General features: G+C 48.6%; 1 protein-coding gene across 3 annotated transcripts; it reads left to right on the plus strand.

Moving 5' to 3' along the window:
* The first annotated feature begins 226 nt into the window (after positions 1-226).
* tjap1 (tight junction associated protein 1 (peripheral)) lies at positions 227-24,122 on the plus strand. Of its 3 annotated transcripts, none has more exons than XM_026189982.1 (12): positions 227-546; positions 9,514-9,579; positions 9,920-10,143; positions 12,293-12,460; positions 15,616-15,644; positions 15,874-16,035; positions 16,653-16,719; positions 18,668-18,697; positions 20,076-20,183; positions 20,432-20,515; positions 21,723-22,391; positions 22,519-24,122. In XM_026189982.1, the coding sequence occupies exons 4-12, from the start codon at positions 12,341-12,343 to the stop codon at positions 23,173-23,175; spliced, it is 1,926 nt and encodes a 641-aa protein (XP_026045767.1). In that variant the 5' UTR covers positions 227-546; positions 9,514-9,579; positions 9,920-10,143; positions 12,293-12,340; the 3' UTR covers positions 23,176-24,122. The 3 variants fall into 3 exon arrangements, with proteins under 3 accessions (XP_026045767.1, XP_026045768.1, XP_026045769.1); XM_026189983.1 differs by having other exon boundaries at positions 9,920-9,964; XM_026189984.1 differs by lacking the exon at positions 18,668-18,697 and having other exon boundaries at positions 229-546.
* Positions 24,123-27,620: the final 3,498 nt, after the last annotated feature.

A 27,620-nucleotide genomic window follows, 5' to 3' on the forward strand; every position in this document is an offset into this window, starting at 1 on the left:
TAATTGTTGTTTTCACGCTGTGACGTCACGTTAGAGCAGCCGCAGCGTTGAAAAAGCTCAGTCCTTCATCCTGAGCTCTCATCATCGTCATGATGTTCAGCCCCTCCTCTCCAGGTTTGTGGCTGAAGGTGACGTGAGTCACTCGGATCACCTTCCAGGTAGCCTCGTCACCTGCTTCTCATTCTGCTGCTTCGTCACGGTGACGTCAGCACGCAGGACGTGAGGGGGCTTTAAAGGAGGAGGGGGGGCCGGGATTCCTGAGGATTACCCGTCATGCCCCGCGGGTAAAGATGGCGACAGCTGAGCAGGGCAGCGGATCAACTTTCTTGGAGCGGCTCTGAGCGGATTTCCTTCCGCGGACGGAGCGTCTTAGCCGGCCTCAACCCGACCCACTGCCCTGAGCTCCAGCGCGGACCTCGGCGCTGCTGTCCGGCCTCGGATCGGTCCGGAGCCCCCTCCCTTGGCTCTCCTGCTCCTCCGGAGGAGCGGAGCTCGGACAAAGTTTCCTCTCCTCCCCGGGACCGAGCGGCGCGGACGGGGCCTCAGGTAAGTTCGCGCCGGGCGGGGTGGGGGTGTCCCTGGTGCGGGTCTTCATGACGAGCCGCGCGGCTCGCGGAGCGCGGAACTGGGCCATGGTGGGCCAGTTCGCGTCGGTTTGACGGCCTGCCCGCGGGGGGGGGTGTCGTGTTTGTGCCTGTCAGACAGAGCCGAGGGCGTACAGCCGCGGCCGCAGCAGCCAATCACAGGACGAGCAGGACGACCCTAGAACGGGGGCCCAGGCCCTCAGCGAGGCCCCCGGCAGTTTCAATTGCGACTTTATTGATGCTCAGCAAGAAATGTCAAAATAAAAGCCTGTCAATGTTCGATCAAAAGTTTCATTAGAGCGTTATGACGACATGACAACGATAAAAAGAATGAATCCTGATTTTAAAAGTTCAGCAGAGACTTCTGAGCCGGCGATGGCGGTAAACCCAAAACGTCTCCGCTGTTCAAACACGTCACTGATTTCACTGATCTGAGCTCAGTTACTAGACAAAGCAAACCGGCTTCAGTGAGTTAGCATGTAACAGCCAGAGGTGGGAGTTACCGCACGACACGACGTTATCGCGATACTTCGCTCACCACTCGACGTTATTGTGTCGAATTGAATCAGGTTATCAAAATTCATCTTTGTTTATTTGTTTGATCCACAACGATCGTGTTTGTCCCGCATCAGGTTTTTTCTCTAAAAGACTGACGGTGGCGTCCGATGTGATTGAACGGGCTCCAGTTATTTCATCGGTGCTGAGTTCTGAAGAAATGAATGGTCTCCAGTTTTTATGGAAGTTTAATTTGAATGCAGAGACAGAATATCAACAAAATCACGTCACGGTTTTTCGTTTGAGCCAATTTAAAATAAGTTTAGTGTTTTTTCACAGTGGTCATGCTATTTAATAAATTATTGATATGTGGTGGTCCTGTGAGAATGGCGAGGGCCAGCAGCTCTGACCATGCCCCAGCTGAGATACATACATGTCCTTCATTCACACTTCCCAGCAGTCCCCACAAACATACAGTAAATACTAATAAACAAAGCGTAAAAACACGAGCGACTCCAACATTAACTCGTGAACAGTTGGCTAACAGACGCGTGTCCGTCACACATGGTGATGGAAACTAGGACTGGGTATCGTCACTGATTTCTAGAATCGATTCAATTCCGATTCACAAGGTCCCAAATTGATTCGATCCACGATTCAATTTAATTCGATTCGATTTAAATCTGGGAAATTTTGACAGTCAGAAATATTATAATTCAGATCAGAACATTTACATATTTTTGTATCTATAAAAAGGAAGCTGACACTCGCAAGACTTTATCCAAGGTGTGAGCATCACAGCAGATGCCTTTGTGTCAAAGTAGCTGAGGATAAAACACAGAAAAACATGAAGGTGATTTTCCTGGCCTGGATTTTATAAAAATATTCTGCAGTACATCAAAAACAAAAGAAAACCATTAATTAATGAACATCACCTCTGACGTTACAGCGGTTTTATTAGAGACACGGCTAAGCATTTTGCAAATTATAATAATATTAAAAAGTTTAAATTTGTTCAGTATTGAACAGCAGAAATGAGGTTTTCTTTTCGGAAGAATGTAAAAGGGAAAAAAACAGCGGCTGACAGCCTGTAAACAACAGTAGACTTGTGTAACAAGCAAGCGAATAATGAAGAAAGCGAAACTGTTCAAGAGAGAGAGAGAGGGTGGGGGGGGAGGGAGGGAGAGAGGGGGAGGGAGAGAGAGAGCTGCGCATCGCAATGGAAGCAAAACAGTAAAAGTGAATTCATGACGATGTTTATGTGAAGCGTTTGGATCTTCTTCTGCTGCTGGTTCGGTCAATATTGTTTGGAGAGAGATCAAACTAACAGCTTTAGAATCAGCGCATAAAGGGCGTGAACACAAAGCGCCGACAGATCAGAGTCAGCGAGCTGTCGGCTTTCAGCCCCGACCGTGAGAAAGGCGACATCTCACTGATTCTGATCCGCTGTGTGTTTAAGTCTATGTGCAGAATCCGTGTTCCTGCTCTCATTTACTGTTTGGTGGTTCTTGAAATTTTGTGAGATGTCACCAGAGATTCTGGCATTTCGGACAAAATAAATTTATATTAAAAAATCGATTCAGGATTTTAATGAATCGATTTTACGTTATCCAAGCCAGAATCGATTTTAATCGATGAATCGATTATAAAAACCCACCCCTAATGGAAACGTATGCCCTTTCTCAATTCTCAAGTACGCGAGTCCGCGCTCGCGTTCTCGGCGAGTCAATTGTACAATTGGAACACCAGCGTACTCGATGATGTCACAGGTCCAGAGTTTTTACTGCCGTCGCCTCTTAATTTAACTGTGATTAATATGTTATGAAGCTTAACTTTGATCTCAGCCAAACTGATTTACTCAGGAACAAATAAAACACTGAAATGATGATGATGATCTAAGAGACTTATACATCATGTTTAACCTCAGTAGTGAAAGACTGCGGGTGCTTTGAAAATGATGTGCTGGGAGTCCGCTGTTCTCGCCGGGTCTAGTGACTCTTGACCTCCCAGTCAGCTATCGAGCTCGTCACAGACGTCTCTGAAAACATCGGAGCACTTTTGCGAATATGTGATGTCTTGATAAATCGAGCAGATATTTGAAGTTTACACAGCTACATCCTCACCTGAAAATATTTTGAAAGTTTTTTTTTGTGACCCAGAAAGAGTAATGCTTTAAAGGTTTTAGCCGCGCTCCTCCGCCATTGCCGCGTTTGAGTTTTGGACGAAATGCATTCTGGGATATTTAGCTGTACCAAGTCCACACGAGCCACCACCGATGCATGCTCGATAAAACGGGCGGAGTGAGAACACGTCCGGGAATTTTTCTCAGCTTGATGCTTTGAATTTGAACAGTACTTGGTCTCCGACTGACGACGGATCACGAGTCCACGAGAACGCAAGTACGCACCAATACGCATATTGAGACAGGCCCATAATCTAACCAACGTTACATTTATTGCATTAATATGTGAGATGTTTAAATTTTAAATACTGGGGGGAAAGTAACCATGGAAACTCTCAGCAGAAGCAAAAACAACACATGCAGTGGAAGAAGAGAAGTTCTGTGTAATAATGAGAAATGACAGGAAACGTATCGATTACATGAAGAGAGGGAGGTGCACAACATCGGAGGGTCAGGAGCTGAACGCCAGCCTGTGTCACACATCAGACGCCTGATGATGCTGAAACTGCAGCACCTTTAGACAGACATCTAGTGTTCAGCTTCGCTGTCTTTCCATTTCAGGTCGCCACAAACACACAGACAGTGCGAATAAGTATATAGAAGAGAGATTCTACTGGCTCCACTACATTTGTCTGACTGACTGTGTCGGGGTAAAATAAATTCATAACCTGTGATCAGCTGCATGTTTCTGATAGAGTCATGTCGTGTCACTGTTTTAAGGTGGAGCTTTAAATGGGCTCGTTTTTCATCCCCAAACAGAAAGTAAACACAAACACTTCCAGCTGTGTTTCTTGGTTACAATCAGGCATTAAAGCTGATTTTATACACATTTACATATATATGATTGGTGCTCCTTATTTGTATAGTTACTCTTTTATCAGGAGTACCATCACCGTAAACTACTCTGATATACTTTTTATTGTTGCTCAGCACTCGTCAGACAGCCTTCAGCCGGCTTGTCCGTTTCTAACCCGAGGGAATCTGGTTTCTTCTGTGAAGCCATCAGTAGCATCATTCCTAATAGATGTATCAGTTTCTCATGTATTCCATTATCCGAGCGTATGACCGGCATATAAAGTAACGACTGTAACACTGCATCAATTCCCAGCATCCTGTTTTTGAACACGTTTCCAGCAAAGAAGTAATGGACGCCGAAATATATGTGTCAACTTCCTGATCTGCCCCCGACCACAACAATGCAAACACGTGACATCAAATATGATGTGACGCCGTACATCGGCCTGCCTCTTGATATATAAAGCATATAAACACGTGCAGCAACAACTTGGCACAAACACATCACGACCGTGTCCTGACCTTTATTTTCACTCTGGTGCTCAGTAACTCTGCTCTTTGTACTTTTGACTTGAAGGACATCTCCTTCAAGTAATACACAGTAATACACAGTAATACACAGTACAGCTGTCTGTGACTTAGGGCTGCCACGATTACGTCGACTATCAAAATCGTCGACGAATGGTTTAATAGTTGACGCGTCGTTTGAAGCTTTGTAAGATCCTGAAAGACGCAGGAATAAGTAGCAGGATTTAAGAGTGTAATAATGGACTGAAACAGAAGATGGCAGCACTGCATGTACAAGGATGCCAGCTGCCGTTAAACCCCGAAGAAGAAGAAGCTGTGTCCGGTATCGTAGCTGTGTCCAAATTCAGGAACCGCATCCTCCTCTGGCCGCATTTGTAGGCCGATTACGTTACAGCGACACGACGAAGACTGTCCACATTCGAAGACTCCGACAAATGCGCCAGATTTGAAGGATGGGTCGGGTGTATACTTGGTGGCCCAACCTATCCCAGAATTCATAGCCCAGCTCAGTTTCCAACAATGGCGGCAGCTAGTTAGTTTTAATATTACTCTTATTATTCTTTCTGGGTCACAAAATAAACGTTTAACATATTTTCATGGAGAATGTAGCTGTGTAAACCTCAAATATCTGCTCAGTTTATCAGGACACCACATATTTTCAAAAGCGCTCCGACGTTTTCGGAGACGTCTGTTACCCACTAGCTCGATAGCTAGCCGGGGTCAAGGGTCACTAGAGCCGTGAGAACACCGGACTCCCAGCAAATCGTTTTCAAACCCACCGCCGTCTTTCGCTACTCAGGTTAAACATGATATATAAGTCACTTAGATAACTTAATGTTATTGTTTGGCTTTTTTTAGTATTTTATTTGTTCCTGAGTAAATCGGTTTGGCTGAGATTAAAGTTTTTACACAGCTGAATAAACGTCAAGCAGACAGCTGATTATCAGAAGTGTGAGATGCTCCAGAATTTACTCCGGTGTCCTGTTATATTTTAGATAGCAAGGAGTTTATTAAACTTCACCGAAACAATCTGCAAATGTCATTAAAATTTAATAAACTATCATCTTGTCTTTATTGTTAGTTAGCACAGACCTTAAACACTTAAAGCTGTAAGCTAATGATAGTTATGTAAGAGCAGATGCTGCTGGTGCAATAAGCTGTACGTTTTACGTCCAATGGATGCTGATCTGATTAGTCGACTAATCGCAAAAATAATCGGTGACTAGTCACTAGTCTGAGCAGCAGCAGCAGTGAGTCAGTCTCCACAGGCACCCGTGTTAAAATAAACATGTTTAGTCTCTGTGGATAATTTCCTTCTTCATAACACAGGTATGGGGAGGATGTTTCTGTAACTCACCTGTTTTCATTATTATCACCTGTTTGAGGGGCGTGGCCTCTGACTGACAGGTGGATGATGACACAGGTGGATGTAGCTGCTACCTGTCTGCTAGCTTCACCTCTGCACCGTGTTTGTGCTGTTGGTAACTTTTGGAGCGTTTCTAATGACATCACCCGACCAATAACACGGCTGCTGGGAGGTCACTGTACTAACAGACCGTCCATAAAGGCGGAGCTCCTGTTTGGGTGCACACTGAAATTCTGGGATTTTGATTGGTTGCTGCTGCACCATCTTGTCCAAATATGGTCATTCCTAGAAACGAAAAGCAACGTGGAGGCAGAAAAAATGCCGAAATTAAAATGGCTGAAATTCAGCGAGGCTGTGTCCGTCTTAGACGTACAGTCTGTGGTGGCGTGTTGATCGTTGCTATGGTGAAGGAAGGTGTCGACACTGCGCCATCGAGTTGCTGCAGGCTCAGAAAAACATTCTTTGTCGGCTGGAATGAAAACAGGAAGTAGAACAATGATGGTTTCCTGCTCCTACACAGTTACTGCGAGCTGATTGGCTTACAGTTCAGTGTGTGCTCACCTGAGGCTACGGGGTGGTTCTCAGCGAGTTTTAAACGTGCCTCAGACACCTGAAGGCACCGCTGTGGGGACCTCTGGGGGAGTCTGGCTCGCAGTAATCTGATTACAGCATGAGACACAGGAAGTGAAGCTGTCCACCCCCCCTTTTGAGCCCCCTGCTGTGAGGTCTCATACACTGAGGTTACGGCTCTGGCGTGTGTTCTTGCATGTAGTGAGGGACACTCTCCGTCATTTGTGTTGTTGTTGGAGTGACCAGAGGAGGAGGCGGAGCTCACAGTTGACTGAGACACCATCTGTCCTCGCTGTCTCATGAGGAGAATTGGACATGCTCTGCCGCTCGCAGGACACATGAGCCACAGAGCTCACCTGCTCAGGTGTGTGTGTGTGTGTGTGTGTGTGTGTGTGTGTGTGTGTGTGTGCGGTTTCATGTTGAGGTGAGTCACATTCAAACCAGTCAGCTGGTATCAGCTGTCAGGTGGAAAGGTGACTGCTGCTCGGCTCTGATAGGACGCCTCGGGTATCATCGTTAGCTGTGAGATGGCCGAGCGCTCGGGTTTCAGATGATTTCATTCGGTGTGATAAATCAAACGCACCCTCTGCTTCTTGGTGCCGAGGTCAGGGGCAGGATCCCTGCATAGGAAGTTTCGGTGACCTTTGACCCCTTATAGGGTCTCGGGGTTCCCTCCATTTGTTTGAAGCTAATCTCGCAGCACCGTCACAGGCCGCCATGCACTCGTTGCTGTTAGCTGTGATGCGACCTCTGCCACGCCCATGTTGGTTTAGGTTCAGGGCTAACTCTGGGGCAGCATCACTACTTATCTGATGCATTGCCATGACAGCTGATGCAGCAGACCCAACCTGTGTTAGATCAGAGTCAGTCAGCAGAAGTCTGTGCCTGTTGGCCAATCAGATGTCTAGAAATGGCGTCGGTGCTCCTGTTGGTGAGTCACGTTGACTCTGATTGGAGGCGCATCGGTAATTAAACGAGCAGAACTCGAGTTAACTTGAGTGCAGCTGTGAGCGCGCTTGTCTGCTGGATGCCACAGGAAGTGCAGTCACATGATCACAGAACCTGCGCCAGTCGGCACCAGCTCAGCTTCATGTGAGGTCAAAGGTCACGGAGTTTTACTGCGTCGACCTTCAGAGTATCAGCAGTATTACTGCTAGTATCAGTAATCCTAGTACTGCTCTTTAGTCGCACTAACCCTCTGAGCAGCTTTGTTATTTACTGGCACAGCAGTCACATGACCTCCGCCCTCACAGATCCATCCTACCCATAATCCTCTCTGAGTGGAGATAAACCTCTGTGGCATGTATATTGACACACACACACTCCCGCAGCAGGTGGTCATCCTGACACCGACCCTTGCCTCCGATTGGACGGTATTGATCACATATGTGTGATGGGTGCAGGAACCTTGTGGTGCATTGTGGGAGATGCGGTTTGCACCATCCAGTCTTTGTGATCTCGCAGACACGGCGCTGCGGCTGCTGGATTCCCAGCAAGCCATCTGCTGCAGTTTGACCTTCAGCCGTAGATGAGTGAGCTGTGATGTCAGAGGCAGGTGGTCAGCTGCACTTCCTCCCAATCAGACGGCCGTGACGTGGGCCTGCAGAGCCTGCGAACTGACCCGGGATCAGCTCAGCTCACTGTGTGTTTGGGCGAGTGTGTCTCTCAGGTGTTGAACTCCTCACTGTGATTGGTCAATGAGCAGCTCAACCTGCTAAATCAGTTCATATTTATGTGAACACGTGTACACAGAGCAGGGCGATATGACCAAAAATATTTATCACCATATACATTTGAAAATTTGTGATAACGATATAACTGACGATATAATCGACACGAGACAAAATACTTTACAACTCCTCAACTTTATTAGTGCAAAAAACCATCAATGTATTTCCACTGAAACAAGCAGCTGTTTTTTATGTGCATTAAAGTTATATAAACATGTAACAGTGCAAACTCCTCGCTGACAGTTTAACCAAAAGGCATTTCCAGTGGAAACTGGCCGACACATCCTCAGCATAACCACGTATAATATCCACAACACTTAAAAAGAGCTTATACACACACAGTACGGTAATATTATGTTGAAGCACAGTACGTATCACTCCGCGAGGCTCCGCCTACGATGCCGTAACGCTCCGACAATCCATCAAGCGGTGCGGCTTCGTAGCTCAGCAAAGTCGTGCTGAAACATCTGACAGATTTTCGTGTACCACATAAAATCGTCTCGAGGTCAGTAAACACAACCAGAGTTCATACATAAGGCACACGGGATTATAAGGGGCTCTGTCGACTGTCAGAAAAATCAAAGGATTGATTTTAAGTGCGCCGTATTTTCCAAACAACACGGTAATAACGACGGCCCGCTAGCATGCGCTACCAAAAATAGTGCTTTGTTGTGTATCTGACGGACGAAAGCTAAACCAGTTCCACACCAGTGAAGCTGCAGCATTTTACAAACCAGTTCAGGTTCATGGTTTCACTCAACGATCCGCTTTCACTCTTCTCATTCTCCGCCATGCTTTTTCTGCCATGTGCGTATGTAAACAAAGGCACTGCGCATGTGCGTTTTACCCATATTCTATCACCATATTTCATTTTCTTATCGTTGCCCAACATCATACCGGTGTTACCGTGAACGGTGTGAGATGGCCCAGCCCTACCTGTCTGACACACCTGTGCAGGTTCAGTCTTGGGGAATAACAAACGTGTTGTGTATATTTACATTTTTGCTCATAAATATGTTTCTGTTTTATTTCATTAAAATGTTATTTTTTATTTGTTTCTCCTCTGCAAACGTTTTATTTTATTTTCAGCCAAGTTTTTCTCACTTTGGTCTTTACTGGTGTGCACGTGTGTGTGCGTGTTCTTCGTCCTGCGCCTTGTTGGCCTCAGTCTGCTTCCTGTGTTGTGCGCTCGGCCCTCCTCTCGTGTCCTCTGTGTGGCGGCGGCGCTGACTCGTGTTTCCGTTCCTCCATCTTGTGTTTTAGGTACTTTCAGGCAGCGTGAGGGTTGCACGCCGGCAGGAGGAGGATCTGTGTGTGCGGACATACAAGGTGAGGATGTGTTTGCGGTCTCTGCTCTTTCCTGGTGAGGGGTTCAGATTCTGCTGCAGCCGTTGCATGACCAAAGCGGTCATGTCGATTGGCCAGGTGACATCTCCATGGTGACGCTGCAGGTAGCACTCACATTCAGCTCTTCGTTCGAGCTAACTGCAGCTTCATGTGGAAAGGGTGAAATCTGACCCGAACCCGCAGCCAGGATCAGCTACAGGAGGATTATTCTGAGCATCACTCGTGCTAAGCTGCTCTGGCCTGGATCAGTCTGACGAGCTCACACCATTGGCTCGCTGGGTCACGGCCGCACTTCCTGTCTAACAGCTGCTCTCTGTTTCAGGCTGGATCGTCCTGTGGATGACCTCGGGACTCGCTCATCCTTCAGGTACAGACACCGGCGACCCGATGATGATGTCACACACACGTAGCACATGTACATTCACCTGTAATAGCCAGCAGAAGGAAGGGGAGAGACTAATCGCCCAGAGCGTGTAACCGAAAGACTTTCCGCAAGCCGCAGTAAGCTCCTCCTCCTCTTCAGCTGTCGGTCGTGTCATCACGCAGGTGAGCCGTTTGAGGGGCGTTTGTCCTTCTAACATGCTGCAGGTCTGTCTCGCCATCGCCGCTCTCAACTCCGCAGCTTGTCATCAGATCTGCACTGTTTTTGAGGTCATTTAATAGAGGAAAGGGCCCCACCCCAGCCCCTAATTACGTCTCCCAGCAAACTGACACATCCTTGGAAAGTTGGAATTAAAATTAATTGCAGCCAGTTTGTGATTAATTACAGCGGAGGGAAGAACCGCTCCCTGACCACGTAAAAGGTAGCACGCCTGGGGTGGACGACGAATGGTGGGTGTCTGCGTGGTGTTGGGGGACAATTAAATTCATACTTCCACCTTTAGATTTGAGATATTGTAGCTTATGTCGGAGAAGGCTCTCCTTTACCAAGGAAACCGAGACGGGAAGCAAAGAGACAGCGGCGCTGTCGTCTTAATAAAATGTCCTCGTCTTCCTCCTCACCTCAAGCCTGTGCTGACGTCATGGCGCTAACACACAAATGCATAAACGTGCTCATTTATTCCCCAAATTGTTCTAAGTGCTTATTATAATTACTTATTAGCAGAATAGACATGAGATCCTGCCGTCAGATTCACGCGTCCTAAAAATCCCACGTTCCCTGTCAAAGACAGTCTGGTTACATCGTTTATTATTATTTAAGAGTCCAGCAGCGTCCAGAGGCTAACGGCTGCCCTACTCCCAGAAAGGTTCAGTGTATCGTCAGCAGCTGTTGTCGGTCAGCAGTGAGCTCCTCGGACTCCTGTCAGAGTTTTACAGGCGTGTCCAGAGGAAGCAAAGGCAGACGCTTCCCACACGCCATTGACAGCTGAGGTAAACGGTGACCTGACAGCCTTCAAAGATGGGAAAATCTCCCTCACTCACTGTTCAGCTGCCTGCTCTCTGCTGACCTCTAGTGGTGACATTTTACACGCAGCTGTCAGATCGATCCAAACCAGCAGCAGCAGGTTCAACACCGATCTGTGACCGTCTCAGAGGCTGAGTCGGTTGGCTGAACTTTGCCCTCTTTTCAGTGTCTTCCTCTTGCCGTGTCTCGTACAGTCTCCATCCCCATCATATGACATCACGTGGCCTGACTTTACTACCCCTCCATGCGTTGCTGTTGATTAACCTTCTGTCTTCATGTAAATGAAAGTGGGCAGGACTCGGGTTTCCTGTTGGCGTCCTCACATGCGGCGTGTTCTCCCGCTGAAATCAGTTCATTCATTTTCCAGTAGCTCCCAGTTCAGGCGCTGTGGTCCGTTTCTCACAGGCGTACGCAGCTGATTTTAAACGCCGCTGCCTTCGACTTCACTCACAGAGCAGAGTTCATTTCAGCAACATCAGAGACGTCCGGAGGGATTTGTCTTTCGTGAAATGATCCAATATGAACTTTTAAAGATTGCTGATTTATAAAACATTAACAAAGCTTCAGGCGTGTGCATGTGAGCGTGCACATAGGCGTGTGTTCGTGAGGTGGAACAGAGGGCGTTTCCATCGTGTGGAGAAGCTTTAAAGGACGTTCAGTGTGACATCAGAGGTCCTCACAGAGGGGGGGGGGGGTGTGTGTGTGTGTGTGTGTGTGTGTGTGAGAGAAACAGGAAGTTGCACAGTGATCAATGGCCTGCCATTGGCTCCCCAAGGGCAGGACGCGGTCATGTGATGTGCATTAATTGGAGCAGAGAGTGGCGGGTGCGTGTCTGAACACTACATTCACACGTTACAAATCAGAGCTTTGACCTTTGACCTCCACATGCCAGTTGAACGTCCAGTGAGCTCACAGTCAGTCAGAGCAGAGCGCTGTGGCAGCTGTAATCATGTGACATCATCATCAGCTGTTAGCACATTAGCAGTGTTAGCTCCACTCTGTCACATGCTAACATTAGCGTTAGATCAATGCAGCTGCACTTCCTGTTCTGGAAACAAACGCAATCAATGAGAGGCCTGAGGGACGGACACGCATGCACACACACTTTACTGTAGTGGCGAGGGTGTATTTGATGCTGATGACGGGCGACCGAGCATCGATCTGCACACACAGAGAGAGGGTGAGGGGGCGACGGTTGCAACAGTCTAGTTGCGGTCGAGGCGTTGTGGTGGGTGGTTGTCGGGCGTCCGAGTCGTTTTGTGCCTCCTCTAACTCGTCTTCTCCTGGCAGGACTGACAGACCGACACGAAGTTACACAGGAAGGAAGCACGGCCTAGGATGGCGAGTGCGGCGCCGGCCAGGAAGCCGTACCGTAAGGCTCCACCGCAGCACCGCGAGTCACGCCACGCCCTGCCCACTGCTCCACCGCCACCTGCACCGCAGCCCGACATCAATCAGGTAATCAAACACACTTTAAAGACACCTCCACACCCCCCGCAGCACCTTGTCCGTCAGCGGCTGTCTGGCGATGGGATGAGGCCTGGCATCCCAACCCTGCCACCGCCACTCTCAGACAGCGAGCTGGAGGTTTCCAGCCTTTCCAGCCTGGAGCTTTGCACCCCGCCGCCGCTCTTCAGAGGACATATCCACCAACCCAGCTCAGCGAAAACCGCGGTGGCGGGCATGACTGCATCCGGTCACGATGCCATGATTCCTCACCGAAAGCCGCGACCTCAGCGCAGCACGAGTCCTCGCAATGTCAAGACCTCCATTAACACAGGAAACCAGGCTTTCCTGGGACATGGAAGCCCCGCCCCAGCCCCGAAACACGCAGTGAGCTGCAACCCTCGAGGAAGACATCACCACCTCAATTACTGCATGAACGCCGCTGGCCGGACGCGGACCGCCAGCGCTCCTCGGAGCATCCTGAAGCAGCCGACTTCACTGGGTGTGGAGACCTATGACATTATCAGGAAGTCAAAGTCGGTGGAGATGCTAGATGACGGCAGAGGGTGGAGCAGCGCCAGCCGGTGCCCTCCAACCCGTTCTCTGGATCGGGTAGAGCAGCAGGGGCTGACCTGGCGGCGGTCCTCGTCCCCGCCCTCCCCTGTCAGGACTGACTGGAACTGGAGGATGCAGGCGCTGCAGGAGAAAGTCCGCTTCTCTAACTTCTTGGATGAGATCACCTGTCGGGTCCTTAGCCCCGCCCGCCTAACACTGCTCGGCAGGTCGGCTTCTAAAGAGTATATAAGCCCCGCCTCCCAGCGCCGCCACCCCGCCTACAGAAACCAGCAGGTGGAGGGGTCTTCTGCAGACCGGACTCGACGCTGGGACGACTGGGTGGCAGCGCTGCAGCGGCCCGGAGGCACGCAGGAGGAGGGGGCGGTGCGGGAGACCGCGAAGCAGCAGCAAGGGTACAGAGAGTGGGCAGGGACTAAACGGCAGGTGAAAAGAGGAGTTAAGGTGGACAAACCTCCTCTCTCTAATCTGTCACTGCTGTCACACATCAAGGTAGGTCCACTCCACCTTTACCCCGCCCCCAACCATTTCCTGTTGTTCTTTTCCTGCTGCGGGTGAAAGGTCACCAGTCCAGGGTAGCGGACTGGTCTTAGCGGTTCACACTGAGCTCATTAGTTATTGATCATCAAGATGACATCACACAGGGGCCACATACAATACATAGGACACCAAACTCCCAGTGACGCACTCTGACCTCTGACCTCGCTTTGACCTCTGGTTGTGCACCCCTTGATTTTTGTAACTTGTGATTGGCTCTTCAGCGGTTACGCTGCGATGTTGTCTCCGTGCTGACACCATACTGCAGCAGCTTGTTGCGCTTTAATGGCGGATATACAGGGAGTGCAGAATTATTAGGCAAGTTGTATCTTTGAGGAATAATTTTATTATTGAACAACAACCATGTTCTCAATGAACCCAAAAAACTCATTAATATCAAAGCTGAATGTTTTTGGAAGTAGTTTTTAGTTTGTTTTTAGTTTTAGCTATTTTAGGGGGATATCTGTGTGTGCAGGTGACTATTACTGTGCATAATTATTAGGCAACTTAACAAAAACAAATATATACCCATTTCAATGATTTATTTTTACCAGTGACACCAATATAACATCTCCACATTCACAAATATACATTTCTGACATTCAAAAACAAAACAAAAACAAATCAGCGACCAATATAGCCACCTTTCTTTGCAAGGACACTCAAAAGCCTGCCATCCATGGATTCTGTCAGTGTTTTGATCTGTTCACCATCAACATTGCGTGCAGCAGCAACCACAGCCTCCCAGACACTGTTCAGAGAGGTGTACTGTTTTCCCTCCTTGTAAATCTCACATTTGATGATGGACCACAGGTTCTCAATGGGGTTCAGTTCAGGTGAACGAGGAGGCCATGTCATTAGTTCTTCTTCTTTTATACCCTTTCTTGCAGCCACGCTGTGGAGTACTTGGACGCGTGTGATGGAGCATTGTCCTGCATGAAAATCATGTTTTCTTGAAGGATGCAGACTTCTTCCTGTACCACTGCTTGAAGAAGGTGTCTTCCAGAAACTGGCAGTAGGACTGGGAGTTGAGCTTGACTCCATCCTCAACCCGAAAAGGCCCCACAAGCTCATCTTTGATGATACCAGCCCAAACCAGTACTCCACCTCCACCTTGCTGGCGTCTGAGTGGGACTGGAGCTCTCTGCCCTTTACCAATCCAGCCACGGGCCCATCCATCTGGCCCATCAAGACTCACTCTCATTTCATCAGTCCATAAAACCTTAGAAAAACCAGTCTTGAGATATTTCTTGGCCCAGTCTTGACGTTTCAGCTTGTGTGTCTTGTTCAGTGGTGGTCGTCTTTCAGCCTTTCTTACCTTGGCCATGTCTCTGAGTATTGCACACCTTGTGCTTTTGGGCACTCCAGTGATGTTGCAGCTCTGAAATATGGCCAAACTGGTGGCAAGTGGCATCTTGGCAGCTGCACGCTTGACTTTTCTCAGTTCATGGGCAGTTATTTTGCGCCTTGGTTTTTCCACACGCTTCTTGCGACCCTGTTGACTATTTTGAATGAAACGCTTGATTGTTCGATGATCACGCTTCAGAAGCTTTGCAATTTTGAGACTGCTGCATCCCTCTGCAAGATATCTCACTATTTTTGACTTTTCTGAGCCGGTCAAGTCCTTCTTTTGACCCATTTTGCCAAAGGAAAGGAAGTTGCCTAATAATTATGCACACCTGATATAGGGTGTTGATGTCATTAGACCACACCCCTTCTCATTACAGAGATGCACATCACCTAATATGCTTAATTGGTAGTAGGCTTTCGAGCCTATACAGCTTGGAGTAAGACAACATGCATGAAGAGGATGATGTGGACAAAATACTCATTTGCCTAATAATTCTGCACTCCCTGTATACAGCTGCGTGCGTGTGGTGACGGCGTGTCGGTAAGCCGAGCTACGGCTGCAAAGGGTATGGTGGCCGCTTCAGTCCGTCCAATCATGTGACAGTGAGACGGAGAGCAGAGCGCAGGGCGGAGTCCAGAGTGACGCGCATACACACAGTTTAAAGTGCAGTTTGTTGTGTGTCTGATGATGTCGTGTTGTGTTTCAGGAGGCGTTGTCGGACTCGGACAGGATCAGGTGAGTCCGTTTGAACGTAACTTCCTGTCTGTCACGCCTTCTCATTAGCTTAGCCGTTAAAACAGGAAGCTGGGCAGCATTTGTCATCAAGCAGCTTCAAACTAAAGGACGTGTGGGCTGTTTGTCCCGTTAGTGTCGGTTATTAACAGGAAGCAGCTTTTAGTTCAGCCAGGGTCATGTGGTCTCTGAACAGGAAGCTCTGTCTTCATCACTTCCTGTCTCCTCCCAGAATCCTTCAGCAGCAGAATGAGGACCTGCGGCGCCGCCTCTCTCTCACCACCCACAAGATGGAGGCCATGGAGGCGGAGTTTGACAGCAACCGCCACTACATGGAGGCGGAGCTTAGCCGGACTCGAGACGACCTGGACAAGATGAGAGACAAGTTCCGCAGGTGGGTGGAGTCAGTTCATCAGGAATGAGAGTGTCAGTCGCACCGCTCACTCTCTTCCATGAAGTACACTTGCAGTACTTGTACTTTGATGTTTGCAGTACTTGTACTTTGATGAATGGTCCCGTGCAGCTGTACGCTCACGGTTGAGTTTTCTTTAACCAACAAACGCGATCCTCGCAGCGCCGATAAAATCAGCTGACCCTTTCCGTACGCGTGTGCTTTGCTCTGATCGAAGGTTAATCAGCTGACCGGCCTGCGCCCGAGTCTGCACGCGCTCCGTCACGCTGCTGTGTGTACTGTGTTTCTCGCAGATCAGAAAGTACTTGTTCATGTACCTGTCAGCGACGCCCGCCGTCACAGCCACACGTGGAGTCCGGTCGTCTCTTACGCGACCCATCCACGTGGCGTTTTCTCGTCTCTACAGGCGGGGAAACGCTGATCACAGCGCCGAGTCTCTATCTGCTCCGGCTCAACACTCTGGCCTCCAATGAGCCTCGCTTCCAGCGCTCTGCTTCCGTGTCTGACGCGGCAGCGATTGAAGGGTCGAACGCACTGCTGCAGTCTACGGTCGGGCGAGCATTACTCATACTGGCGCTCTCTCTCTCTCCCACCTGCAGACTCCAGAACAGTTACACAGCGTCTCAGAGAGCCAATCAGGATCTGGAGGAGAAACTTCACGCTCTGGTAAACCTCTGCCTCTCACTCACCTGACCTTTGACCTTGAGATACTCGGGAGCACCATAGCAACAGGGTTGATCGAGCTCATCCAATAACTGATCAATACCTGAATAAAAACACTGAGGCAGCGTATTGATCACCTGTGGGAGAGCCACGGTTACAGTTTGGACATGTTTGTTCAAACAAAATGTTCTGTGTTTTTACAAATCCACTGAGCATGTGCAGTGACCTTGGGTTACTGGGCAGTGCAGGGGTGTGTTATGTTACTGAGTGTGTGCATTTATGGTGATGTCATCAGCAGGAACGGCGTGTTCAAAAACTGTCACAGTGACTATTCACGCAGCACAGACAACGCTAGCTGGCATTGGTGTTGAAATTGAGTCAACTAATCACTAACAGTGCCAAATGAGTGTCAAGCAGCATGACTCCGCCCACTGACTCCAAATGAAAGAAACAATGAGCTGCTGTGGCTCCACGGGCGTTTCAGAGAGGACATTAGAGTGAAGCTGCTGTTCGGTCTTTAAGTGATGACGTATGAACCCTGGGTCTAAACTGCTCTGTTTATTAAGGCTGTTGTGCTTTTAACATGTTTTAATGCTTTGTATCTTGTTCTGTTTAATCTGAACAAGCCACTAAAAACAGTCAGTGATCACTGTCGGCCTCTGTTTTTATTGCAGCTGCTTAGTTTTAAACCCTTATGATGTAACTGCAGCCCAGCCCATGCAGCAGTATATGAATGACTAACCTCGTATTGTGGATGGATTATCTCAGTTGTTCTCCTGGCTGAAGTTTGGTCCGTTTACAGCATCCTGCCATGCGATTGCATTTGTCTCTAACCATCGGGAACCTTCACGTTAACTTTTATAGAGTGGAAAGAAGTTAGCTTCATCCTCCAGCTTCACTGTTTGTTATGCTAACATAGCTGTGTAGCTAGCGATCACGTAGCACAACATTATATACCAGCTAGCCCAACTTCAGTAACCCTACAAACGTCACTGCTGTTTAGTTTTCTGTCTTCATTTATGCTGGAAGTGATAACAGAGCTTACGTTTGGATTTGTTTCAGAAATCTCTCAGTCAGAACATGCTATGTCCTGTTTAGGTAGAAGCTAGGGAGCTAACTTCCTGCTAACTTCTAACTCCGTTAAATGTCATAAATTCCGTTTTCATGGATGCCTGGATGATAAACTTAATTGTTACACCTGGTAAAGCAGCAACGCTGATCATTTTATTAAAGATGAAAGAATTTAGACAGTTTTTAACTCTCTGTGATGCCGCAGTGTTCGTTTGACTTTGGGACCTGAAGCGGAGTTTGGACCCGGAAACAGCTCATGACGTCAGACTTAAAGATTGGATATTGGGTGTCAGTTTATTCGTGCTAGCATGCTAGCATGTGAGCCAACTGTCCCCAGGTTCATGCAGTGCAGCGGACTCACAGCTAGCTGGCTAACTGTAGCTATGTTGCTAACATTATTGCTAACAGGCTATTTTCCAGTTTCGCTGAGCAGCTAACGTTAGCCTGTTTGTGTCTGTGGTCAGTTTTTATTTCACTCCTTAGGATATAATTTACAGGCACAAAGTGATGTAGCGTTTACTCTCCGCAATGGCAATTGTTAGCCAGCTAGCTGTAAGTGGTCTCTGACACGGGCAGCGTCATAAACCGCTGTATTTCTGGTGCTCAGGTGTGCACGCTGCCGAACACGCAATGACTCAGTTGGCTGCAGCTCACTGAGTGGGCACAGGGGGTGCCAGCGACCTCTGAAAGTTTGGGTGGGAGCTCAGCTGGGGTGGGTGGGGTTAGAGGTGGTGAACAGTTGACAAACTTCCTGTTTTTGTCTGACTGTCGTTCTTCATCTGTTTCTTTCTTTCTCCTTTTTCGCACGCTGCTCCCTGGTGGATTGACTCATCTTCATCACCTCCACCTTCATCACCTCCATCCTCATCGCCTCCATCAGGCTGCTGTCAGTCAGACATGGGTTCATGCAGTTGCGTTTCATGTTCTTCTTCCTCCTCCCTCTCTGTCCCCCCTCCTCCTCCTACTGTTTGAGCACCAAGTCCTCTCGTTCAGCTGTTAAACTGATTTTTCTGGGAGAAACCTGAGCAGCTTTGAGAGGCGTGAGCTCAGCCTCCACCTGTTCCTCCTTTAGTGTTACTGTAAGTTCTCTGTGACCGAGCTGGACTGAAGATCCGGCTGATTTCCGCCTTAAAGACTCGGCTCGCTGCGTTTTGAACTTTTTGGGCTTGGTGTTCAAACTCCGCCCGTCTCCGCCAATGGCGGTTGTGCATCCAGTTTTTTTTTTTTTTTTTTTTTTTTTTTTTTTTTTAGCTTTTAGGTTTTCTGAGCTCGCCTGACGAATCAGGACGAACTGAAGGTTCGTCTTCAGGAAGAGACGATTAAAAACGTGTCCGATATTACCGAACATTCACGATAGTGAGGAAAATCATTCCCATCAAAAATACTTTTCTCCCGGAATATTTTCTCAAGTTTGTTTTTCCTCTTTTGGAGAAATATCAAATCTTAATTTTAAATCCCGACTTTTCTGTTTGTTGGATAAAAATGTCGTTTGTATTTTTAGAATCAGACTTTGTTAAAATGTTGATTTAAGACTAAATATTTGTGTTTCTTGCAGCTTTATAAAAAACATATTTTGATATAAAATGTTTCTGGAAATCAGAACTTTTGACATAAAAAAAAATGTAAAAAAAATAGCGATTTTTTTTTTTTTTTTTTTTTTTTTTTTTTTTTTTTTTTTTTTTTTTTTTCCCTTCCCAGAGCTGCTGTGAACAGCACACTTGTTGGTCAGTAACAAATGGTGCTCATTTCCACCTGCAGTGGGCGGAGCTTGTCCATTACATTCTCCGTGGTGCTGCACGCGTGCAGAATGCGTTCCTCTAGCTGCGGACGAAGGTCCTGATCTGACGATGAGCAGAAAACTGATGCTCACGTTTGAGACGTGCTTGCAGAGTAAAAGCTGAACATCGAGCTTGTTTTCCAGCTTCAGCGCTTTGATCGGGATCTTATCGATCTTATTGATCTCCTAGCACACGCCACTGCTTCCCATAATGCATCTGTAAGAGCTGCTGGCTTAATGCAGCATTCAAATGATCTGGGAAAACTAGCTTAACTTCACAGCGCTGGCTGAAGGAGGACTAGTTTGAAAAGCTGACAGGAGAAGCTGAGCTGCACGGAAAACTACAAACATGTTGCCCACACGGAAAAATGTGCGATTCAGTTTTTTCCCACATGATCTGAATGTAGGTTTCCACTGAAGGCCCACCTGCTGTTGCCTCAGGCTCCTGATTGGCTGCTTTACTGTGACTGATAGCTGGTACGCTAATGCTTTGTCTTTACCCCGCCCACAGCTGCGGAAGGTGGAGAGGGACAAGAACACGATGGACCAGGAGATCGTGCAGCTCACCAACAAACTGCTGGAGGCTAAAAACACAATCGACCATCTGGAGGAGCTCAACGTGAGAACAAACAGTCACTTGTGTAAAAACGTTCAGCTTCCAGGTCAAAGTTCAAAGTGTCAGGTGTTTCACAGTGAGACGACAGGAAGTAAAAACTACTGTGTGATAACTTCCTGATTGTCAAGACTTGCTGTGACCCCATTGATGGTCTCTGTAAAACCATTGTTCTGCAGGATGGGCTTTTATTTTGTTTAATGGTGTCTGTTTCCTCTGAGCGTGCTCTGACTGATGCTGTCTTCTGTCTGCAGGAGCGCTACAGGCAGGACTGTAATTTGGCCGTTCAGCTGCTCAAGTGCAACAAGTCGCACTTCAGGAACCACAAATTTGCTGATGTGAGTAACTTTTATTATTACGAGTGGGAAATGCTCTGAATCTGCAGTCTCTCAAACGTCCAGCAGGGGGCGACTCTGAGAAAATGAACCTCCTGCTCAGCTGACCTCTGACCCTAGTGAACTGTTTCCTGATTGTTTTGAGGTCTGAGTGAAACAAACGTGAAGTTAATTTGGGAGGATTTTAGTCCCTGTGGCGTCACAGCACTGCAGGAAGCAGCTGAGGGCGGGCCTACCTGTAGTTATCAGGGCAGTGTAGCTCAGCAGTGTCTCTGGGTTCAAAGGTCACATCTGCCTCTCACTCTGCTCCAACTGTGGTAGTTTCTTGCTCCAGCTGACAGGCAGAGTGTCAGTACTGAACGTCAGAGCTGACGTCACTGGAAGGTCCTCGCCGCTGCAGATGGCGAGGAGTTTTCCACTGGTCAGCAGGAAGCGGGCGAATGAATCTCCAGTATTACGCTTTAATGGAGGAAACTGGCACACGCGCTAATGCCATTAAAGCGTGAGAGTGGGATCGATCTGCTGCCTGCATCAGACCCATTAGTTTAGAGACACACACGGATATTTCCAGGAGTGTGTGTGTGTGTGTTTGTGAGGACTACTGACTTTGAAATGGGTCACCATGACAACCACTGCACATGACTTCAGCTCTGCGCTGGATTTCTGGAACAGGAAGTGACATATTTGGGTGAGAGGCGTGGTTATCTGGCCGTAGGTATCAAAGAGCTCCAGTTCAGGTGAAGCCTAGCAGACCATTAGCAGCAAGAGGCCACGCCCCTAATAATGGAAACCTTAAACCTCAATACAGTTTAGACAAGTGAGTTAAAAGCATCCTCCCCATGGACAGGTGTTACATTTGTCTCTGACTTTTCTTTGATATATATATAAAACTGTGTCATCTGCATCTCGTGATAGAGGTGTTACCGTAGAGACCAAACAGTTTGTGTGTTCGGCCGTAAACACGTTCATTTCTGCTGTGATGTTGTAACTTGGGGGACTGACTCACTGCTGCCTCTGCTGATTGTTAGAGGTACTGCAGGTTCTGTAACTTCTTGTTTTAGACCTACAGTTTATTGGCTGATGAAGACTTTAGTTTGTGACCCTGTCTGTGGAGCTGAGTACCGAAAGAACGGGAATTAAACGTGTGTGTGTGTGTGTGTGTGTGTGTGTGTGTGTGTGTGTGTGTGTGTGTGTGTGTGTGTGTGTGCAGCTGCCCTCAGAGCTTCAGGACATGCTGAACAAACACATGAAGAGCAGTCTCCCAGAGCGAAGCCCCGCCCCCAGCTCTCAGGACCCAGACACGCTCAGTTTGACGCCCGCCGACGTCGTGCCGACCTCGGTCATCGCCCGTGTCCTAGAGAAACCCGAGCCGCTGGTCCTGAACTCTGCCCAGTCCAGCAGCTGCGGCCGGCCCGTCGCCGAAGACGTCTTCGTGCACGTGGACATGACGGGCCCCGGGGGGTCAGAGGGGCGAGGCCGGGAGAACGGTGCCGGTCAGGAGGCGTCGCAGCAGAACGGCTCGTGTCGCAGTCAAAGCAGCTTGGATGAAGAGGCAGGTGGAGCTCCATCTTTCGAGAAGCTGAACCCGTACCCGGCGCCACCTCCACCCCACCCCCTCTACCCCGGGCGCAAGGTCATCGAGTTCTCGTCGGACGACAAAGTGAAGATCCCGAAAAACTCGCCGCTGCCCAACTGCACATACGCCACGAGGCAGGCCATCTCGCTGAGCCTCGTGCAGAATGACGACGAGCGGTTGGCACCTGGCAGCCCCGCCCCCTCCTCCTCCTCTGGAGCCCAACAGCGCACGCCACCATCACAGAGAGACGCCCCCAGCGAGCCGCTGTCCAGCCAGTCCAGCCCATTCAGCAGCCCGCCTCAGGTAACTGAAGCCCCACCCACCATCACACTAGTTAAATCTCAGATGCGAGCTTACGACGATGATGATGATGATGATGATGATGATGATGATGATGATGATGTTGTTGTTTTTAACCCCTCCCACTCAGGCACCCAGTGTCCTCGCGAGCTCTGGCAGCTCTGAGGAAGACCTGATCGCCAACTGGCAGCGGATGTTCGTGGAGAAGATGGCGCCGTCCAGCGACGGCACGCTGCTGCACCGCACGTCCTTCAGTAGCCAGACGGCTCAGGAGCTGCAGAGGAGGAGGCAGGTGGCGGTGGGAGTGGGAGTGGCCTCCTCCTCAGACCGGCACAGGACGGCGTACTCTGACGGTGAGGAGGGCTCGTCGGCACGCAGCTGGACACCGAGCCGTGGCTCCAGCCTTGACACAGACACCGACACCGAGCAGCGGGTGGGGAGGCGGGGCTGTTACGGCGGCAGGGACTGTTCGGAGGAGGAGGGAGAGCAGCTGCTGATGAACCTGGATGATGACGGCGGGAGCGGGGACACTGCAGTCACCGTGATGACCAGCCCCGGTGACGCCCGCAGGGAGCTGGAGGAGGAGGGCGAGAGCTCAGGGGAGGAGAGAGACATCCTGCCCCACGAACTGCCCGTCATCTCAACCCGTCTAATGGACTTGGACCCCGCCCTTGGCGCCATCGCGCTGCATCGGCCCCAGAAGAGCCCGAAGAGGATGGGAGTGCACCACCTGCACCGGAAAGACAGCCTGACCCGCGCCCAGGAGCAAGGCACACTGCTGGACTGATGCTTGCTCGCCCCGCACTGTGCTCCACTGACCTGATGCTGAGGTCAGAGGTCACACCCATCCAGGATATAGCCATACTCTACCGTATGCCGAGCTCGCCGCCCGACCCGGGTGTGTGCGGGAGACACGAATCACTGTCCACATACTTTTGGTCTGATGACGTGTCGAGAGTGGTGATGATGTAGCAGAGAGGAGACATGGCCAGAAGTATGTGGACACGTCAATCGTAACATTTGGCAAACCGTGTGCACGTGTGCGGGCGTCGTTCACTAACAATGCGTCCACACAAATCTGTGATTTCTGTTTTTGTACCCGAATCCGTACGCGCAGTCAGAGAACGCTGCAGCGTCCACGTCACATATTCAGCACTCCCATTAGCCTGACCGTCACTTGGTTTGTTTACGTTTGAACCGTGGTCGCTCCCGTGGAAACACTGTGGAAAGCTCCACCTCTTCTGGCCTCCTTGGACACTATTATTCAAGTTTCCTTTTCTTCGCCTTAGACACGTAAGCGTGTGTCCTTGGATAGAGAAATGGGGGCGGGGCCATATGTGGATAGTATGCTAATTATATTGCAATTGCGCAGGGCTGGTTAACGGATTAACGGCCGGTACACATGTGAATCCAGCTGTAATATGGCGCCGTTTAAAAACGTTTCCACGCAAATATTGGTGAATGAGGCCAATAGAGTTCTGATCAGCTGATTATCAATCAATCATCAGATAATGTCCATCCGTATGTGGACAGCCTAAACCGAAGTTTGACGTTTCTGTGAATTTGGAAAAGAAATACTTTTGACTGGTTGGTTCTCCACGAAGGTGTCCGCATATTTATGTCCATATGGCGTCTTTGATTCTGAGTCTGCATATAGAGTTTATACAGTATGAGCAAAAGTATGTGGACAATTAAAGGTTCAGTTAAATTCTGAACAATCAACATTCAAAACCACGTCGTGTGTGTGTGTGTGTGTGTGTGTGTCAGAGCAGAAAAACAGATTTTAAAAGCAAAACTTTTATTTTGAAGAGACACACACAGACAGTGCCTCGCTCGCCCTCAGTCCCTCACTCTCTCACTCCATGGTTGTGAGTGTGACACCGGGCACACTAAGTCTTTTTACTAAGACTTATTTTGAAGTCTGTACTAATCATTGATTTCCTGTTGTTTAGTCAGCTGATGGATTTGTTGTGGAGCTGCAGACTGAGGTTTGACCTTTGACCCAGATTCACCTCTGCCCCCTCGAACACCCAGCCTGTGGGTTGGGGGCGGGGCTTCTTCTCAACTCACACCTGGAATGTACCAGTTTTGTTTTTTTGCTGTCATGTTTTTGTTTTTTTTGTTGTGAAATATTGAGTATTGATCTGTTATTAGTTTTATTGTTTGCCGTTTATAGATTTGTGATTTTTGATTCCAGAAATGCTCAGTTTCATTTAAATGATGATTGAAAACAAAAACTCTACTGATATTCCTTTAAATAGCAAACTGATTCCTACAAAATAAAAGCCTCTATAGTGGGGGAAATTGGGGTTAAAACAGAAATCAAAGAATCTGTTTGACTTCCTGCAGTGCCCCCGGTGGCCTGGAGGAGTTTATATTTGTGGCACCTGTGAGCCTCCGTACCTGACCTCACTCTGTTCTTCTTCTGATTGAATGTCAGCTCGTTGCCTCCTCACAGCTCTGATTGTCACTCCCACCGAGGCCCGACGTTGGGTCATCGATTGGTCCCGCCTCTCTGACTAACGGAGGTGATCGATCATTGGACGGATTAATGGTGGAATGTTCAGGGGCTTTTTTCAGGTTTCCTGCAGAGAAAACTATTTACAGAAACGGGAGCTGCTCACAGTTTTCAGCCGCTTTCACGGGACGTGATGTCACAGCGGAGAGCGCTGCAGCCGCTGACAAGTTAAAGCTAGGCCGCTCGCTGATGTGGTGGGAAGGTCGAGTTGTGGTTGTGGCGTAGCGACAATCGACTGTTTGATGAGTTTCAGCTCTTTCTGAGATGTAAACTGCCCGTGTGCATGCTACGTGACATTTACACACCTGTGCGTATGTCTGAAACTTAACGGACTAAACGCTGTGCGAGCATTATGAACAATGCACACCGACAATTATCTGAAGTGACAGCAGGGAAGTTCACGCCTCCCTCCTCCTCTGGGGAAACGTCGAGGAGTTCATGTTGACGTTTATGGCATTTCTCAACAGCGATGCGCCACCTGGTGGCAGATGGCTGCATAATATTTAGGACACAATCAATTACCGCCATTGGTCAATTTAAATTTTACCAACTGGATTAACTCGTACGTCTGGTAACGACTAGTGACAGTAGCGACCACGCAGTGACCGCATGTGAGGTCAGATGTGCCCGCTGCTGTAACTCACAGTTCAAACAGGAAGTGAGGCATCTTGGTCCAACCGTGGCGTCGTGGGACTGAGGTTTTTTTTGGGTTTTTTTGTTTGTTTGTTTTTTAATCGTAACTTTGACGATGTGAATCAGCACGCGATGTCTCGCTGAAGGACGCCATCTCTGTTTGACCTCACAACATGCTACATCTGCCCCATTATACACCGTGATGATGTCACAGTGATGTAGTTTTCAGATTGTTAGTTGACAGATGGTGGGAAACAGACCAAAAGAGTACGCACTGATTCAGTTGAAATTAAACAGCAGAAAAAGTAAACGAATCCGCACCAAACGTCACGCCGGAGCATCGAACCCTGAGCGTGTCCAGGTGGACTGTGTGTGTGTTTGGGGGGGGGTCGTATTGATAGAGACTTGAGGTGTTTGTGAGGACATTTCAGGCATTTTTCCAGTGGAAACACTGAGGTGAAGGTGGGCGGGGCTTCCTGCTCAGACTGCAGGTGAATAAAACATAGACAAGCGGAGCGAGCAGCTCAAAGCTGCGAGCTGATGAAACATTTAAACCTTTTTTTCCTTTTGCGAGTCCTTCATCCTGCAGACATGTCGTCCTCCTGCTGGAGTCGTCAGCTGCTGTTAAATTATTCACCTTTTTTCCGTCTCGCTAATATTTCTGTGTGTGTGTGTGTGTGTGTGTGTGTGTGTGTGTGTGTGTGTGTGTGTGTGTGTGTGTGTGTGTGTGTGTGTGTGTGTGTGTGTGTGTGTGTGTGTGTGTGTGTGTGTGTGTGTGTGTGTGTGTGAGAGAGAGAGTGTGAGACTGTGAGGAATGAGGTCACTGAGACTTTCCAAACAGACCAGGTTTCAGGGTCGGAGTCCTGGTACCGTTTACCTGGTACAAAACCAAAAGGTAGGTGTGTGTGTGTCAGTGTGAGAGAGAGAGAGAGTATAAATAGATGATACATGAGGACTCGTACATCTTTAATGATGCGACTTGTCGGAGCAATGACATCACTCTACTTGTTTTACCCTTCACATTAAAACACTTCACAGCGTCAGTGTGTTGTAGCCTTTAGTTAATGCTTTTATTCTGAAAAGTATTAACTAAAGAGGTAGGAAACGGTGATGAACGACTCTGGTGATCTAAGGTCAGACTGAAGTGGTGTTTTTCTTGTCTGCTTCCTGTTTAAAGTGACTCTGTGTCCCAGCATGCATCAGAGAAACATGCAAGTGTTCGCGTCAGTGGGTCCTTGATTTCCAGGCCCCGTGACAGCGGCGAGCAGCTCCTGTTGTCGTGTTCGTCTGATGTTTTTGGAAGCTCCGTTATCAGTGCTTGCTAACGTGTGGTGTTGCGCTGTTATGCGTCTCCTTTTACAGAGTAGATGATTTTTAAAAAATGGCGTTGATGAGTCAGATCCTGTTTGGAAGCCTCTGTATTAGTTGGCTCACCTGTGCAGGTGGAGCTGGGCGGCCTCACTGTTGGCGCTAAAAAGGTAAACACACGTTTCTACTGTATTTTCTTTTTTCGTTCTGTTTCGATGTGTCTGCACCAAGCCGACACCATCATGGCTGCGGGCGGACGGACGGGCGGGGGGCTTATGTGAAGACGACATGGAGTCACCCGAGGACCGACAAACGGTAACTAGTGGGGGAGTGTCTGATTGTAATCCCGCCCCTTACGCTCTCCCCCCAACGGGTGCTGTCTGAGGTCACGACCTCTGACCCCAGGCGCGGTGTTTTCGGGGTCAGCTGGGTGGTTTCCTGTCCTTGCCGCGTCTCGCCTGGCGGACAGAAACGGACTGTTAATCTCTGACGATTTTATTTTCTCAGTTTGTAAACAATGTATATTTTAAAGCTAATAAAATATTTTAAACAAAGCTCCGCCTCCTCGCCTGTTATTGTTTTAAGGACCTTTAAGTCAGGTTGGAGTTTATTTCCTTCATGCAGTACAAACCAATCAGATCGTCTCGTGTCTGAGCTTCACTTCCTGGTTCAAACTTTATTAATACAGCAGCTCATGAACAGTGTGACTGACTGAAGCTGGCGCTCTGTGTTCGACCTTTTGTGTTCTCATCGTGGGGTCACATGACCTGTGA

This window comes from Astatotilapia calliptera, chromosome 13, assembly GCF_900246225.1.
Source record: "Astatotilapia calliptera chromosome 13, fAstCal1.2, whole genome shotgun sequence".
In the NCBI taxonomy this organism is placed as follows: domain Eukaryota; kingdom Metazoa; phylum Chordata; class Actinopteri; order Cichliformes; family Cichlidae; genus Astatotilapia; species Astatotilapia calliptera.